General features: G+C 36.5%; 1 protein-coding gene across 7 annotated transcripts in view; it reads left to right on the forward strand.

The window, feature by feature from the left end:
- Positions 1–18,026, forward strand: part of INTS6 (integrator complex subunit 6) — a 44,464-nt gene that overhangs the window by 15,527 nt on the left and 10,911 nt on the right. For all 7 annotated transcript variants that reach the window (XM_071738637.1, XM_071738605.1, XM_071738627.1 and 4 more), the window contains 6 exons: positions 4,635–4,724; positions 12,550–12,733; positions 13,718–13,843; positions 15,287–15,441; positions 17,507–17,659; positions 17,798–17,930. In XM_071738637.1, the coding sequence (XP_071594738.1) occupies positions 4,635–4,724; positions 12,550–12,733; positions 13,718–13,843; positions 15,287–15,441; positions 17,507–17,659; positions 17,798–17,930 (841 nt within the window). The remainder of the gene's footprint in view (positions 1–4,634; positions 4,725–12,549; positions 12,734–13,717; positions 13,844–15,286; positions 15,442–17,506; positions 17,660–17,797; positions 17,931–18,026) is intronic.

Raw genomic sequence — 18,026 nt, forward strand, 5'->3', positions numbered from 1 at the left:
TAAAAATCCTGATTGAATTGAAAAAAACCTGCTAGTATACTTTTGTATTTCCTGGTCAGATGGCTGAATTTCTGGCAGTTAAGGTTGATACTTCTGAAAATAAAAAGGCTCTGCTGAGATAATATGATGTATGGTGGGTCTGCAATGCATTTTGTGTAAAATCTTGTGTTTTACTAAAATGAAAGCAGACCTCTCAGACATTTGATGGTGATCTGAAAATCAGTGTTTTCCGCTGATTAATAATGTGTTCTGTTAAAAATATACACATTTTTACATTTATTTTCAATTTCTAGCCTTCCCTGGCCATTTAGCTTTTGTACTACTAAATACTTCTTTTTCTAGCAGTTTATTGTACATGGGTGTTGTTTTCTTTTTGTTTCTTCCTCAGCTATTTCTTAAGTTTTTCAACACTTCTCGCTCTGAAATTAATATTTAAATGTGTGCATTGAGATATCTGTTGTCTTGATTCAATTTTCTCTTACTTTATGTATAATATTGTATACCTGTATATCTAAAGGTCACAGTAGGTCTTGAATTGCTTTACCCTGTATGCTTGGAAGAAAAAAAAAAATAATAACTTATGAATGTTTTCATCAGTTGTGCTGAAACTGGTTACTGAGTTTGTCTATGAAAGGGAATCCTTAGTTTCAGGAGTTTTAAATGGACAAAAATCTTGATAATTTGGTACACTCTGGCTCAATCTGGGACTGCATCTCAGAACTTGATGCAAGCTGGGGTGTGCTGCCTGTGCCTCTTGCTGTGCCCCTGTTTGAGTGGTGAAGAGCTCAGTGGTGCTCACACCCCTGCCTTGGTTTTGTGTTATCAGAGCACAGAACCACTTCAGTTGGAGGCTGCAGAAATGGCAACCAGGGTGACTGAGTTGTTTTATGATTTGCAATAGTTGTGAAGCTGTCAAATTTTTTAAAAGAATCTGTGTTGTGTAACAGATAAGTTAGTTTTAAGGCTTTGAGTCTCTCTCTTATTTCATTTTAGCCTAGCAAGCTTCTGACATTACCTGGTACTGATGCTGATTTTTAAACAACGTTATACCAAAAAGAGGTGTGTGGGCTTTTCTGTCTCCTTGGTGCATACCTGCCCTTGAAAATGCAGATTTTAAGTTAAGAAAAAAAATCTCTTGTACCACACTACACTAGTTGTTGGTGGAACAGGCTGATCAGTCATTAAAATTTCTTCCTTAGCAATTTTTTCATCACTGCAAGGAAATTTTCAGAGGAAAAAAATGTATTATTGAAAAGAATTTGTGGCCAGCTGACTCTAGCAGCTATTTGGACTAAAAAGGATGAGCCAAATGAGCCAATTTATCTACATAATGCAATTAGCTGAAGTGCCTGTGTGATTTAGTTGCCACTGCAGCTAGAAATGTAAGTAATATTTAGTTTTTAAAATATACTTGTTTATTAGCTAATCTATTTAAAAGTAAGAGCTTAAAATAAAACTTGAGAATTCTTTTCAGTTTACTGCAGCCTGAGTATTAAATTGAGATGTAAACTGCCACAGCTTAAATATAGCAGTTGAATTTCTAGACTCTTGATACATTTATCCACAATTGGTGGTTTTAATCTCTCTGAAAACAGATTACACAAGAACAGAAGTATCTTTGCTTGTTAGAAAACACCTATATAATGCTGGCTTAAGTTGTGAATGGTGCCCTAAGGTTTCCCAAGGTATTGGTACTGAGGCCAAGTTGATCTTTACCCTACTTATTTTAAGAACTCAGCGTTTCGCACTTTCTATCTTTGACTTTCCTGTGTGGGAATGTAAGATGGCACTAAAATTAGCTGGTGGATTATTTTTGTTTTGAAAGGAACAAAACGGTAGTGCTGGTTGGTTAGCTGTCAGAGTAAGTTGTAAACAGGCTTGTTATTTACACCTTGGTATGTTGAGCTGATTTCCAGTGTGTTTCAGCATACCTGGAAGCTGCCAAAGGGCTGGTAAGGAATGCTCTGTCACTCAGTGTTTCACTGCACAACTAAAATAGAGCTGTGCTGAGCTGATTTCAGATGCATTCACAGTCAATGGTGTTGCTGTATATTTTGAAGAATGTATTTCTAAGATGTGTAAATCTGTAGTCTTTTATTTTAATAGTATAGTTTTAAAGGAAGAGCTAGATAAAACAATTGGGTTAGATTGAAAAAACATTCAAAAATGTTAATTTACAAAACTATTGCAGTTTATTTTAAAAAATTATGGAATTTAATTTTGTCAAATTTGCTAAAAAATCTGAGTTTTGAGAGTTTATATAAATGAGGGTTATTTTTTTTTCTTGGAATACCTGACTTAATACTGTTTTTGTATGCCTTCATATAGTGAAGGGGAGGAGTAGGGTCAGAGGAGTCAGTGGTATTCTTGAACTAATGACATGGAAAATTTTAGTCAACAATAGTAAACCTCAATAATAGAAATTTTATCTGAAGTTCATCTTTGACATCATAATTATGTTCTGCTCTTTTAGGTGGAATGTAGGGTTGTTTCTAAATTACACAGAACTCTGAATTTAGGTGCACCTAAGTGAACTCAGCTCTGCTCACTTGTCTTTAAATAATTCAGTGGTGAATTGTATACTCTGTAACTTTATTTCATAACTTTTTTCTAGAAAAGATAATATTTATAGCTGTATTGATGAGTTGGTGAACTCAAGATTACTGTGGTTTCACATCTAGCCAGTGAAGAGGACACTTGAAGGGGAAACTTTCCCTTATTAAACAGGTGTGAAGTATTCTGCAGTGGCTCAAACCAGGACAAAGAGATTCTTGCTTTTGTAAATAAGTTGCTGTATAGTGATTCTTGACTTAGTTTGTGATTATCCATTTTATAGGTAAAATGCTTGTGAAATTTAAAAATATAGACTGAGGAGAAAGTAATTTCTCTGTCAGGCTTTTTTCCCAAGAGGACTCAAGCTTAGAATCTCATGTTTTCTTCTTTATTACTTCATAATTATTCTGAGCCCAAAGTGTTTAAAGTTAAAGCTTAAATTCTAGATAGTTGACTTGAGAAAGATTACAGTTGAGGTACACAAAAGTGTTTAAGGTAATGAGGATATCTGGATCATAGGGGTTGTCAGAGACAATATTTATATTTCAAACTGGACCAGAATATTGACCTAGAGAGCATTGCTCATGACATGGTACATCTAAAATCTTATTTTTATAAATTGTAAGTGTATTTATTAGCAATAGGATTGAAGTATTTTTATGTTCAGAATTCATAAGAATGGGATCCTTTTCCTCTAGTTAGAAACCCTGCTTTTAGTAATATTCAGTGCAACATAATTAGCTTCCAGCCAACGTTTTGCAGTTGTGGTGAGCTACTCGTTGGCAGAATTAGATCTCATAACTGTTCTTCAGAATTAAGTAAGGCTAAATATTCTTAGAAAATTATTTTAATTAAAATACATTGTATTTTGAGAGGCCTTAAATTCTTTTGAGTAACTTTTAAAATTGGGTTATGAATTAACTTAGCTTTTGTGGGCGAGATTGATCTTCACTGTTTAATTTTATTTTTGCCTATTTATTTTGTCTGTAGTAGCAGTATAAAATATAAAAAGAAAATTTTGGGATTCTCACCTTTTTCACTAAGCCTACAAGTTCTCTCTGCATGTTTTTAGAGTAAGTTATAAGCATTTGTGAGATAGGTTTTTTTTTTTTGTTTTTTTTTAAGCAGAACAAGGCAGTGAGTCTAGTTGTATTTTTCTTTTTTTGTTTCCTGCAGAAGAGAGATGAGGCCTTAAGCTTTGGCAATAGGAGAGTGGGAGCCATGAAACAAAAACTTGTGGCAGCTTTTATCCAGTTCCTGCTTAACCCTAGCTAAAGTGGAATGTGCTACCTGCACTTGGAATTGACACATGTATGGTTTACTTTGGGATCCTCTTTTTTTCTGGAGGGCCAAAAGGTTCCTGGCACACTGGCAGTAGGAAAAGGAAGTCCTAGTAGTAAACAAAATTTTTTTTTTTTTTTTTTTTTTAGAACTAAACCAGCTGAATGTTTTGATGGTGTCACAGAATGTCTTACCTTGCATATGTTTCTATCTTAAATGATTCATATTGAAAGTTTATATATTTTTCAAGTATTTGCATCTGAAGTCTTCTGTGTATGGTTGAACCACCCTGGGCAAAATGTAACTGGTACAAGTCATGTCAAAGTTTTCCTGGATACACAGAGTATTAGTCCTTAATGTGGGGATTGTGATGACAAGGTATTCACAAGGTGCTTCAGTTGGTCACACAGTAATTAAATACTTCATAAAATCAAAAGTGAAATAGGGGGATTTGGAACTGTCTCTGCTTTGAAGAGGCAGCTGCTTCTTTGAACAGATGTTAATTTTTCAGAATACTGAAAGCATTGTTCTCAAAGTCTTATGTTAACCATTTTTGCCTTATTATTCTGTGTATTTATTGACTGCTGATATATTAAATGTGTAGGTTTACATGGCCTAGCTGCAAAAAGACTCAAAACTCCGTAGCACTGTTCTTTATAGTGTGTGAGAATAAATAACTCAGGCCTCTTTGTTTTGTTAGTAAATATCTGTGGCTGTTTAATGACTGAAAAGAAGCTTACAAATTTGTTACACCATTTTAAATGAAATTGCCTTTTTTTTTTTTTTTTTTTTTCCCTTAGGGACGAAACCCCTTTTTTCTGGAGCCAGCAATAATTATAACAGTTACTGATGGAAGTAAATTAACTACTACTAGTGGGATACAGGAAGAGGTAAGATCTGACCTCTGTGTACAATGATGTGTACTAAACAGTGTGTTAGAATACTGTTTATAGTAGGAGCACAGATGACTCCCCAGAAGTATATTCATTAATAGCTTAAACAGGAAGTTCATGGTTTTTCACATATGTTAGCAGAAGGAATTTCTGTAAAGAGTGTATGTGTTTAACTGTTGATCTACATATAAATTCTTTATATATAGACCTAAATTAATGTAGTGATTTCCCAAAGGATGTGGTCAGTAGGGAGTATGTCAAATACATCCTTCTTTTCTACTTTGCTCTAATAGTGTTCATCAAAAAATATTGTCTTCATAATCCAAGGTAAGAGCTGAAGAAATGTATTTCAAATTAAATCTGTAGAGCAATTTAAAACACTGAATCTTAAAATACTGGAGAACTTGCTCAGACATCTGGCAAACTCAGAGGTATAGTAAATGCTGAGGCATTGAACTATTTTAACTTATTGGCTGTTTTGAATTCTTTCCCTTAAAAGATGGAAGAGGTCACTAGGGATAGGGCTTGTGTGACCAGCTCTGTACCCGTTCCATGCAGTAGGAAAAAAAGTAAAATAATAAAATCCCTAAGCTCATTTCCTTTTCAGGAAAAGGTTAATATCCAGAGATCTGTTCCAAGGCTTATGGGGAGGATTCAGGCTTTTCCCATGTAGTATAATGTATTTGATTATATAGATTAACTTGCCACACATCACTGTTCAGTAGTTACTTGATTTTTTCCTAATGCTCTATTAGATCACGTTGTTACAGCAATTATTAAAGTTGTTTTTATAGAAAGTGGTATTTGAGTATTTTTGTAATGTATCTGACTTAAAGGAAGAAAGTTGAATGACCTCCTGATTCTGTGTGGACTACTAATAAATAGCCATAGCCACTAACTGAGAGTGAATGCCTGCATCCATGATACCAAGTAGATTGTCTATATAAAACTTCACTTTCATAATGTTTTTTTTACCCAATAAGCTATTTCCAGCTTGATCCAGTGATTGATACTTGGTGTGCTCCAAAATACTGAGTAGGATAGCAGCCTCATATTTAGAGTGATTGTCAGTGAGAAAGTGTTAGTTAAACAGAAAGTGGTGCAACACTTTTAGAGTCTTCTACAATATTTCCTGCTGATAATAGCATAATACTGTTTTTGGTTTTGTCTTTAAAAAAAAGAAAAAGACCTTATAGGGTAATTACTTTGGTGTGCAAGTCCTTTCTTGAGAAGAAGCAACTTCTCTTCTATCAGATGACTAACTTGTAAAATCTGACATCCTGGAGTGAGGGACACCAAGATGCTCAGAGGCTGAAGCAATTGACATTTGAGTAGAGACTGAGAATTGGGTTTGCTCAGTCTTTAGGAGAGAAGCCTGTGGGGGATGTTTTACCACCATCTGCAACAGCTTGAGGGAGAGAGCCTGACTTTTCTTGTAGGTGCACAGGGCTGAGAATGAGAGGCAGCAGCTGCACGTTGTACCTGGGGAAATTCTGATAGTCTGTAAAGGAGAAAAATTAACTCTTTGGCTAACTGAACACTGACATAGGTTGTGCAGTGTTTGAGATCTGCATTATTGGAGATGCTCAAAACTGATTTGGAGAAGGCCCTGAAAGGTTAGAAGGCTCTGGACTGTATTAGCTTCATGTGTCCCTTCTAATGTACACAGTTCTATGATTCTACATTACTTTTTTTTTTTTTTTTGTCTTGTTCATTTGTCCAAAATGATTTAGGTAAGAAAGCTTTATTGGCTGTCATGAACTCTTTCTTATAGCAAAAGTCAGATTTTTTTTTTATCACCGTAAGTTTCTTATGTTCCTTTTCCTTCAAATGTAGGTAGAGCTTTTTCACCTTAGTCTTCTCAAGAAAACATCTTGTGGTCAGGTTACCATTTGGCCACACATTCACATCTTAAAATTCTTGTAATTCAGACTGAGGTAACATTTTTTGGTGGCTGTTTTAATAGGCTAAATTCAGGCTTGTCTCATGTTCAGTGCTGACTGCTGAGTATGCTTTATGCCCAGAGTTTTAGCAACATGATTTTGACATTGGGCCCAATTTGACACTTACATGATTCAATAATTGTTAGTCTACATTCTAGAGATGCACAATCTGCTCTACTAATGATAGTGAGCTAGTGATTTCTTGGTGAATTAGCAGATTCAAAGGCATTGCGTTCTGGAGGAACTGAAAGTCACCACTGCTTTTAATCCCTTGCAAGACAAAATGCAGATTTTTTTGAGTGCTCTTTCATATGCATTTAAAGGCCATAAATTTCATACTCAGCAATGGATGTGATTTCCCCCCCCCTTCCTTTACTTTAGCTGTACCCATAGGAACATCCATAACACTATTAAAGAGCAGGGGAATAAAGCATCCAAGACTGCTTCTCTCTTCCAGGGATGATCTTTTACTTTTGTCAACATGTGTCCCATTGATCAGAATTTTTCTTAGTGAAGCTTGAGCATCCTTTACAGTTACATCTCAAGTTGGACATGCAGAAATGAAGCAGAATTAGCAGAGTAACAGTACCCTGGAGATATGGAAGTCCGTTGTTTCTCTTCTGTTCAATGACAAAGCTTTTTGGTCACTTTCAAATATCTTTTCTGTTATTTGGGTTTAACTTCAGAGAGGCAGCTCAGAGTTGGTTTTGGAAGTGGTCATATCCCACTGGCTATGACAACATTGTTCTTGCTTCCTGTGTAAAGGAATCATGAACTAAGTCAGTATATTTTTAGTTCTTTTAAAACTTGTGCACAAGAGAACTGACAGAACCTTGTTTTTGGAAAGCCTGTGAAAGCTGCATGGTACCTGGAGGCAAGTTTTCTCAAAGCTTTGTCATTCAGATGTACATTTGCATTCTTACCAAAGAAATGTGCTTTCTCACTATGGGAACACTGTCATTTACCCTAGTGTGAAACAGTCAAGTTTAAACCCTGTTTTGGAGGGGTTGAATTCTTTAAATTCCTCCTCTTGCTGAATTCTTTAAATTTCCTGTTCCTTTGAAGAATTGAATATGGGTTTGCAGATAAAGAGCCTTACCCATTCAGCACTACCTTGTTTCTGCTGGATGTTTCAGTTCTTCTGACTGAAGACAGAAATGATGCAGTCTATGCAATTATCATCTCCACCAGCATAAGTTAATAGGATTTTCAGTCCTGTCCTGTCCTTCCTGGCACTAACTTTCTAATGCAACACTGCTGATGTACTGAGGAGTGCCAGTATCAATTCATCATTCAGCATGGCATATCAACCAGATTCTTCCCTGGAATCACTTGTCCCAGTCATAGCTTGAGGAAGGGATGGGCTCATACTGCTGGAATACAATCATTAAACACTGGTCCCATGCTATGGACTCCTTGGGGTTGCTTTCACTTCTGGCCTGATGGCTCAAATTTGGTCTTAGCCCTTCCCTGATTTTTTTCTTTAACAAGTGTTTAATTGCCTGAGGGGATTTCTGTTATTCCTCTTTATATTATGAAACAGAATGTCATATTACTTTAGCTCTGCAGCTCCTGGGCTATTTTCTCATGTCTTCATTTTACATATCCTCTGTTTTAAGAAGAAGCATTAACCTTCTGTTTGCAAGACGGAAACTGAGTTATTGACTGATCAATACATCCTGATGAATGATTGATTATGCAAACAAAGAGCATGGCCAATACTGCTTGGCTTCCCTATGTTGTTATTATTCTGATTTTCCACTTATACTTTTGCACTTGGAATCAGAAATTTTACTTCTCATCCTGAAACTGTTTGGTATTGCCACATTGATCCTCCCCAGCATTAATCATCTTGCATTCTTAATGTAATAACCTTAGCAAGTGGCAAGGTCCTGTTTACTTTCAAGAGTAATTAGAAACTGTAAGTACTCCAAAATATTTCCAGTCATAGTTCTTCTAGCTAAAGGTACTGTTTTCTAAACAAATTCTGTGAGAAATGTGGGGCAGATTTGATTGGATGTATTTCCTGTCCTCCTTTATCCATGTTATCCCCATTAGCAGAAGTTGCCAAGATCACAGCATTAGGCATTGATCCCCAGAGCTCTTAACATATGAATTTTGTGTCACTATCAGCTCAGTGTGGTCTTCTTCATGATTAATGCTAGTATCAGGGTGGCCAAGTATATCATGTCATTGACAAGGTGTGTCAGTTAACCTCTCTCATCTTATTTCCTAAAGGAGAACAATTTATGGCTTTCTATCTCTGTGTTATAACTGCATATGACTGGATGGGCAAAGATAGGAAAACATGATGCTGTTGTTAAGTCTCAAAATAGAGTTTCTCAGTCTATCAAGAACTTGTTTTCTCAGCTGGGCTTGAATCTTGTTGTCCATCCTTAGTTCTTTAGTTGTCTAATGATGGAATGCTTCATTTGTCTGGAATTTTTGAGATCTCTTGTCTTTTTATGGGTACCAGAAAAGCCTGCAAGGAAGATTATTTAATTTTTTTAGATACAAAAAGACAGAAGATAACTGTCTCTGTATTTTTATTGAATACCTAATCACTTAACTACCTTCTATGAATTTTCCCAACATGGAGCTGCCTGTATTCATTTGGGTATTCCAGCTTAAGCAGTGCTGCCTATTTTAATGTATAACCTGTATATGCAGTCATTGCCAGAATATCGTTGCACTCTTTCACCAACTACCATGCTGCTGCAGAGTTCTCTAATACTGATCTAGCTTTTATTCATCCTAGAGCCTCTAGGATCCTTTTATGTGGGGTTTATTTTGAGATTTTATACTGTGCTACTTATAATTGCATAAATGTATGTAGAAACATGGGCTGAGAATAAACAAAAGACCTGCTCACCAATAACAGTGTTCTTTAAAAATCTACTCAGTAACAGGTTGTCCTCTTGCCCCTCTGAGTTCTTGAACATTTTAGTGCATTTAAAGGCAGGGGAGAGGGACATAAAGCAAATTATTATAGCATTATGGCATTTGGGAATGGTAGGGTTTGTGTGTGCTCCTTCAGACTAGTGGTGAGACAAAACATTTTTTTTTTTTACTACTAAGCTAGAAGGACACTTATTGGTGAATTTATATAGACAGCAAGTTGAAGACCATTGCTGGTAAATTACTTCCCTTCAAATTGCCTTGTCTATCTTTTTCTCAACAACCAATACGAAGGACAAAGAGGAAAAGATATAAATGCCTTTGTATTGAAATAGGCTTGGGCAAAGAGAAATGAAATGCAAAATATACACCTCTAGACCCATCTTTATTTCTGCTAGGTATGTAGTTGCTATGCTAATACAATACTAGTTAAAAAAACAACAACTGGATGTGAGAAGACCAAGTTACTAATGTCTGTGGAGAATTAGGACTGGTTTGAGTCTGTAACTTCTCCCCTAGCATGTTAAATATACTATACATGTTAAATATTCTCCACTATGTTAAATATAACTGGAATTAAACAGTTAGAAAAAAAGTGAGGACATTGGACTTTATTCTGATACCTTTGCTTGTCATCTTATGGTTTGAAAACATTTCTGATAGTAATATGTACATAATGAAATGATCTGCTGCTGAGTGCTGTTTGGTTTTGGAGTTGTCTCAATATAAGCAAAGAAAGTTTTTGTGGTCTGAGATAAGCTGAACTCTGCATAGTGCTGGCGCAGGGTCCAATGGGATACTTACATATATAAAAAAATATAAATAAATGTGTATATGTGCTGTCTGAAAAAAACCAGTGCTGTTACAGAAGTATGTTTGAAGATGAAATGTACTCTTCAGAGGTAGTAAATCTTCTGTTCAGTCAAATCTAAGTAGGGAAATTTGGTGAGTGGCATTTCTTAGTAGCCTCAGGTGAGAACAGTGTAGTGCTTGCAATTAAATCCTCTTACAGTCAGGATTCCAGACCACTAAGAATTGCCAGGCAGGCACTGCTGGCTCTTTGTGAAAAAAAGCAAAAAACATGGATGTGGATCAGTAATAAACCAGGTACATAACTGAGCGCCCTTTGACCCATTTCATGTGAAACGTTTGGGTAAAATGATGCTCTTCCCACATGTACTCTCTGCTCCCATCAGCAAAAGCAGAATTTCAGGAGGAAGTATCAGGTGTGCCAAACAGTCCAAAGTGTTCTCATTCTTGCTCACGTTACAAGAGTGGGCTTCTCGTGTTTGTTCCTGGCTTTGGGAATGGAAAAGAATAAATTTATTGATACAAACACAGACATGTATTTTTCCAATATGAAATGCTTGCAATTATCTAAACAGAAAAATCTGTGGTTTGCAGCTTGGGAATTAGGTTTAATGTTTACAAATTTATCTCTTAAACCGAAGGAAACAGAAAATCTTTTTCAATGACTTGAAGTAAACTACTTAACCACTATGAACTATAAAATGGATTTGTCATGGGTGCTTTTGAGGACTTGCATCAAATTTTGGAACAAACTAGTGTTTTCCTCTGCTAACATGCAGTTCAGATTCAGGATTGGGATTTTTTTTGAATGCTGCATGAGCAAGAAAGTGAGAAATTACTGAGTTTGCTTCAGCTTTTGAACTTAACCCTTGTATCAGGGCAGGGAGTGGAACTGTTAGCACCACTTGAATGTTAAGGAGTGTTTTGGTTTTTCCTTTCATGGCTGCAGTGCTCCAGGTGAAATGAGAATCTTGCTTGAACTGACAGTGATATCAGTTTTCTGAGACTTATAGTTACTGGTAATGAGTCCAGTCTATCTGTTCAGGGCTTCTATAGCTGAAGGCTTTGATAAGCTTTATTTTTCCCCACTAACCTCTGTGTGAGGTATCTGGATTGAAAAAGAGACTGCTCTTCCCAAGACCTTGTTCTCTTCCTTAGAAGCCAAGGCATTGATTTTTATTTAGGTTTATTTTTGAGTTTCAGTTAATGATTTATAAAACTACTGCTAACCCTGGGAATTTTGGATGTTCTGTTTGTCTCTCTTGGCTGTTGCTGTTAGTGGTTAAATAATATCCTGAGCATTGCTGTATCTTTACTGCTGCATGCTTGAAGCCTGACACTTGGATTTCTTTACTGTCTTTTCTGGGAAATAAAGCAAAAAGAAATGCTCCCATGCATTCGGTGTCCCTTGATATTTCCATTATTTTGTAGTAAGCTTTTGTGTAGTTCTTCCCAGGCTGAGGCATAACACAATGGCACATGGCAAGCAATTCTGCCTTGTATGGGTAGCTGTGGCTGTTGTTATCTATCACCTAAAAGTGAGAACTCAATTCAGCATTTCAGTGTTGATTTTAATTTCTGCTTTTTGGTTTAAGCACAGGCATCAGTTTAGTTGCATGATGTAGAATCTCTACCTTCTGATTTTATATTATAGCTACTACATTAGGTCACTTGTTGAAGCTGAGTTATTTGGAGTAGGTGATCCTGGCAGATAGATATTTTTGAGCAACCCTACCCAAGTTATACTTATTCTGCAGGAGTCTTAGATTAATGTTACCTTTCTGCTTAGTTGTGCTTTTTATCTTGAAAAATTGAGGAAAAATGAGCACAGAATGGTCCTGTTGTGAAAAAAATAAAAGTTTTAACAAAAGAACATTGCAGTGAAGTAGTTCTTAGTGATGAAATTATAAAGAAAATATTCTACTGATTCTGAAGTTTAGATCAGTTTTAAAAAGTGGTTGTTCCCACTTGGTTTGTAACTCTCAACTTTGTGCATCAGGTTGCTTTGAATCTTTTTAAGTGCTGGTTAAATGATGGGCATTTTCCTTGTAATGTACAGTACCTGTGAAGAGGTTGTAAGTGTGTTTGTGCAGAGTGAATTGCCATGACTATGTAACCTTTATTATTTTTTAAAGAAAGAAGTATATTCACAGATTTAAATTCTTTTCCAGCTCCATTTACCTCTCAATTCCCCTCTACCTGGAAGTGAGTTGACTAAGGAGCCCTTTCGATGGGATCAGAGGTTATTTGCTTTGGTTCTGCGTTTGCCTGGTATCACAGCACCAGAATCAGAGCAGATGACAGGGGTTCCAGTGGATGATTCTGCAATCACACCCATGTGTGAAGTCACAGGAGGTGAGTGCCCTGGATTCCTTTGACAAGTCAATACTTCTGGAAACTAATTGAGTTTAGCTCTATTAATCATGTACATATTATGGAATAAGTCTTTTGAAGTTCTGGTAGTACTCATAAAATCTCAGAACTCCAGTATAATACAACTAAAGACACCCATTGCATTAAAGCTACAGACACTTTACTGTAACCTGTCTTGGAAGAGTGTGAATCTACTTTCCTTAGCAGCTTTTATAGAAGAGAAAACTTTTTCCTGATTCACCTTGGTTATCACAATCAGAAATTTAAGAATTGAGCCTGTTGTGCAGTACGATTTTGCTAAATTCCTGTCAGACTCTAATCTAAAGAAGCCAAAAGTGAAGAAAAAATGTTGGGTTGTTTTTTGTCACTCTAGAGCATGCAGAATGCCTAATAGTTCTGCAAAACTGACACTTTTCTCTCCATTATAACTTATACTTCTACTGTCTTAGAAATTATATCCCAGATCAAACTCAGACATTAATTTTTTTTTTCTGTAAAATTATTTTATTACATCATATATTAAAAACATCATGATTCTTCTGACACATTGGAGCGGATGTGATAGAAAGCAAACAAGAAGATTTAAAAAGCATAACAAATATTTGATTCCACTGTTTTCTGACTGTAAAGTAGACTATACTAATTCTGCCTTGACTGAAATTCATGGACTTTTAAGTGTTGATGTCTGTCACAAGGGGGAGCCCATTTTCCATAAATGTAGCCAAGAATTTGAGTTGAAGTCATTAAGGGGCAAAAACTCAGACATTTCCAAGGAGGTGCATGTGGTACAGTCACTGCTTCACCAGGCTGCTTTGCTGCTTTTACAGGAAGGGAGAATTTGGGAGCTTTAAATCACTGATCCATACATAAATCAATGTGCGTGGTGGTTGAACAGTTGTAAATGATCCAAGTTAAAATAAGGGCAGAAACACTGAACAACTGTAACCTTGACCTCTCTCATTCCAGGTCGATCATACTGTGTGTGCTCTCCAAGAATGCTGAATCAGTGTCTTGAGTCATTAGTGCAAAAAGTGCAAAGTGGAGTGGTAATAAATTTTGAAAAAGCTGGACCAGATCCCTCACCAATTGATGGTACTTGGAATTTTTACACTGTGGTGTCAAATGGCAGGGATGACTATCAGAATAATTGAGTGAAGGTTGCCAAACAAGAGGAAAAGTGTTGCAATTTAAAAGATATTACTGCAAAAAGGACCTGCAACGTCTGAGATTGTTTTACTTTTTCAAAATACCAGCTATAGCTGCCAGGCATTGTGTAAAACCTCTACATCTGGTCATATTATTCAGGTAGTCTTAAATGCAGTTATTAATGTCAGGCTTAGTTAAATGATTACATGAGGTTTTAGTAGTTTTTAACCATCTAGGAATGTAAACAGCTTAAATGGAAATACTGTGAGGTTACATGTTCATTCTTTTTAGTTTAGTGTAGTAAAGTGGCTGCATTGAGTCAAAATAGCCAATATAACTATGTAGCATTAGCTTCTCATTCTGAATGTCCCTCTTAGGATGTTACTGAGAAGCGTTTGTGGGAGTTTTTAAATCCTGTTTTGCTTCAGCTAAAGATTAGTCCAGCAGTATTAGTTGAGTGTATAATTTTTTTTTAATGCAGGGAGATTTGAATGTTATCTGGTAATAAAGCTGGGAGGAAAAGGAAACTGATTATAATGAAGAGCTCCAGATAATAAGCTTTTTCAGTTCTGGTCCTGTAAACATTCAATGCTTATTTTGTTTCTTAGTTTCTGGGTTTTTGCAGAAATGCTTACTGACAACTCTCTGCTATTCTTAGAAATAATATTAACTCCAGGAAGAGCTTCCCTGAGGGTATAGGTCTTAAACTATTGAATGGCCAAGAAGGCCAATGGCATCCTGGGGTGCATTAGAAAGGGTGTGGTTAGTAGGTCAAGAGAGGTTCTCCTCCCCCTCTATTCTGCATTGGTGAGGCCACACCTGGAGTATTGTGTCCAGTTCTGGGCCCCTCAGTTCAAGAAGGACAGGGAAGTGCTTGAAAGAGTCCAGCGCAGAGCTACTAAGATGATTAAGGGAGTGGAACATCTCCCTTATGAGGAAAGGCTGAGGGAGCTGGGTCTCTTTAGTTTGGAGAAAAGGAGACTGAGAGGTGACCTCATCAATGTTTTCAAATATGTAAGGGGTGAGTGTCAGGGAGATGGAGTTAGGCTTTTCTCAGTGGTGACCAGTGATAGGACAAGGGGTAATGGGTGTAAATTGGAGCATAGGAGGTTCAAGTTGAATATCAGAAAAAATTTTTTTACTGTAAGGGTGACGGAGCCCTGGAACAGGCTGCCCAGGGGGGTTGTGGAGTCTCCTTCACTGGAGACATTCAAAACCCGCCTGGACACGTTCCTAGGCGATGTACTCTAGGGGGCCCTGCTCTGGCAGGGGGGGTTGGACTAGATGATCTTTCGAGGTCCCTTCCAACCCCTAGGATTCTATGATTCTATGATTTAGTACTCTTTTTGAATTTTAACAGTTTTGACTCAAAGTCTTTTTCTTCTGTAGATGCACAGGTGGATATATCTAGAACCTTTGGACCCCAGCCTTGGCACAGCTGTCACAAACTTATTTATGTCAGACCAAACCCTAAAACTGGTGTTCCTATAGGTCATTGGCCTGTTCCTGAATCCTTTTGGCCAGATCAAAATTCTCCAACGCTGGTAGGTACTGAAGTTAGATAAAACAAAAGCTTTATTGTTGGGGGAATATCCCAGCATTTCCTGTTCACTTCTTTTTAAATCTTAAGATGTATACATCAGTGTAGCAAATGTAAAAGCAGTATGACCCAAGAAGGAATAATGTGTGTAAGGTGCCATTACCTTGGATAAGCTACAGAATAGCAAATAATGCCAGGGGCTTTGCTGCTTAGCACCTTTGGCACATTAACAAAGGGCCTATAAAAGATTTGTTTGCTGACTTTCATGTGGTGTTTCTGTTTGCACTCTGTTAAAATATCAATCCAGAAATAAGGTGGCACTGCAATAATAGGATATCACATTTTATAGCCTACCAGGTGGTACTAATAGAAGATAGTATGATCTTCCAACTTTGTATCTGTGTGTTAGTTCTGTCTCCATTCTAGCAGGTGTATGTAATTTCATCTGCTTTTATTCAGTGTAGCTCCACCTTCAGTTTATTCCAAGTAGAGAGATTCACCTTGTTTTCTTAAATACTACCCACACAATTTTATTTTATTTGTACTTTTTCATAAAAGAATGTATGCCACTGCCTTTTGTTTGGTCTGAGAAGTAATTAGTATAGTATAACGTATTTATGTATTTCTTCTAATCTTTGAAAATCATTGAAGTAGGCATAATGGAGTTTTATAATTGTTCCATAGATTTCATGATGATTTTTACTGAATTTTTGTGTTTGTTTTTTTTTATCTGAAACTAGTGTGCTGACTACCAAACTAATTGAACTTTTTATAAATTTTACCTCTTTTGTTTGAAAAATATGTTAAGCCCTGTGAAATACAGGTGATTGAGGAGTGATACAAGTATGAAATTTTTGTTTTATTTACAGGTTTGATTTTTTTGGTGTCCAGGGCTACAGTCACTGAAGGCTGTGTATGCCCTTCTGAACAGGTGTTATTGGAGTTCTCAAGTCTTAGCATTCAACTTCTTTTGCAGACTTTTTTTTTTTTTCTCATATAGCTGCTTCATGGCTTGGTGAAAAACACCACCACCACTATTTATTGGAGGCATCTTTTTTGAAGAGAATTGCAGTTCCTTCTGTTGGTTTGGCCTCCTGTTTTGTGTGCACTTGGAGAGTACACCTTCCTCAGAGCAGACACTCAAGGCAAGACCAGCTCTGTGGACAGATAATGTTTGAGTAAGGATAGAGCTTACAGACACAGAAAAATTACTTTCAATGTGAAATGGTAGAAAGGTCCAAGAAAAATGCTGCATTTCCCAAGTTCATCTTAAGTATTTATTAGTTATCTTCTTATAAAGAGAGTAAATAGAAAGAAGCTTCTCAGTTGAGCTCTTCCCCACATTCTAGTGGCCTTGGAGGAGGCCCAGGGTAAGTATTCCTCTTGCATTCCTCTCTAGAAGACCCTTCAGTGGAAGGCATACAGCTCCTATTTTCATCATATACAAAAAAATCAGCTTTCCTTTTCAGCAAAAAATGTTCTTAACTTATACTTGAAACTCAAGGCACAGATGCCTTTTCCTGGCGATTAATAAAAATATTAAAATCCAAGCACTAAAATTGCTTGAAATTAAATAATTTTTTACAGGCCTAGGTAAAATGGGAGTTCTCTTGATTATTATAATTCCATTTGAATTTTGTAACTTAAATTTGCTTAGAAGGAAAAGTGCTGGAGGAAGTCTGTAAGTGCAGAAGTACAGCTCCTGCTTCTGTGGAGAATAAAAATGGGTGTGCCCCATAATGGTACTGAAGATTTTTTTTGTTCCCTCTGGGATTTACTTCCATTTGCAAAGTTTGTGTATATGTGAGAGGTTTTCCTTGTATACTGTTCTAAACTTTACTAGGTAAATTAATTGACATTTATTTAGAAAGTAAGATTCCTTCAGATAAAGACAGTGCTAGCACCATAAATTAGTTGCTTAGAAGTCATTAACAGTAAATATGGATCTTGTATGGAAATTATTCCTTAAATATGCTTGTTTTCAAAGAACCATATTACTTTAGTTATTGTACCACAGTTGCATTTTAATCATTGTGCAGATGTATTAACAGTGGAATGCTTGTGTTTAGCCACCTCGCACGTCTCATCCTGTGGTGAAATTCTCCTGTACTGACTGTGAGCCAATGGTCATTGACAAACTGCCTTTTGATAAATATGAGTTAGAACCTTCACCACTGACCCAGTTTATCCTGGAAAGAAAATCCCCTCAGACCTGCTGGCAGGCAAGTAGAGTGCATGCTGAATTGAGATGATTTCTACAACGCTGTTTTTATGGCCTTTATTCTACAATCAAAGTAGGATGTAAAATTTCAGCACACAGTGTTTTGGATTTACATACAATATAATGTGTTTTATTGCAGGTATACGTGAGCAATAGTGCAAAATACAGTGAACTTGGTCATCCTTTTGGTTACTTGAAAGCTAGTACAGCGCTGAATTGTGTGAATTTATTTGTGATGCCTTACAATTATCCAGTCCTCCTTCCACTGCTAGGTAAGCACCACTTCATAAAATTTTTCCTAGGTGATTTAAAAATTTATCTCATCTAAACAGATTTAATGCCAATATTAATTACACACCTGGAGAAAG

The sequence above is a fragment of the Heliangelus exortis genome, chromosome 1 (genome assembly GCF_036169615.1).
Source record: "Heliangelus exortis chromosome 1, bHelExo1.hap1, whole genome shotgun sequence".
In the NCBI taxonomy this organism is placed as follows: domain Eukaryota; kingdom Metazoa; phylum Chordata; class Aves; order Apodiformes; family Trochilidae; genus Heliangelus; species Heliangelus exortis.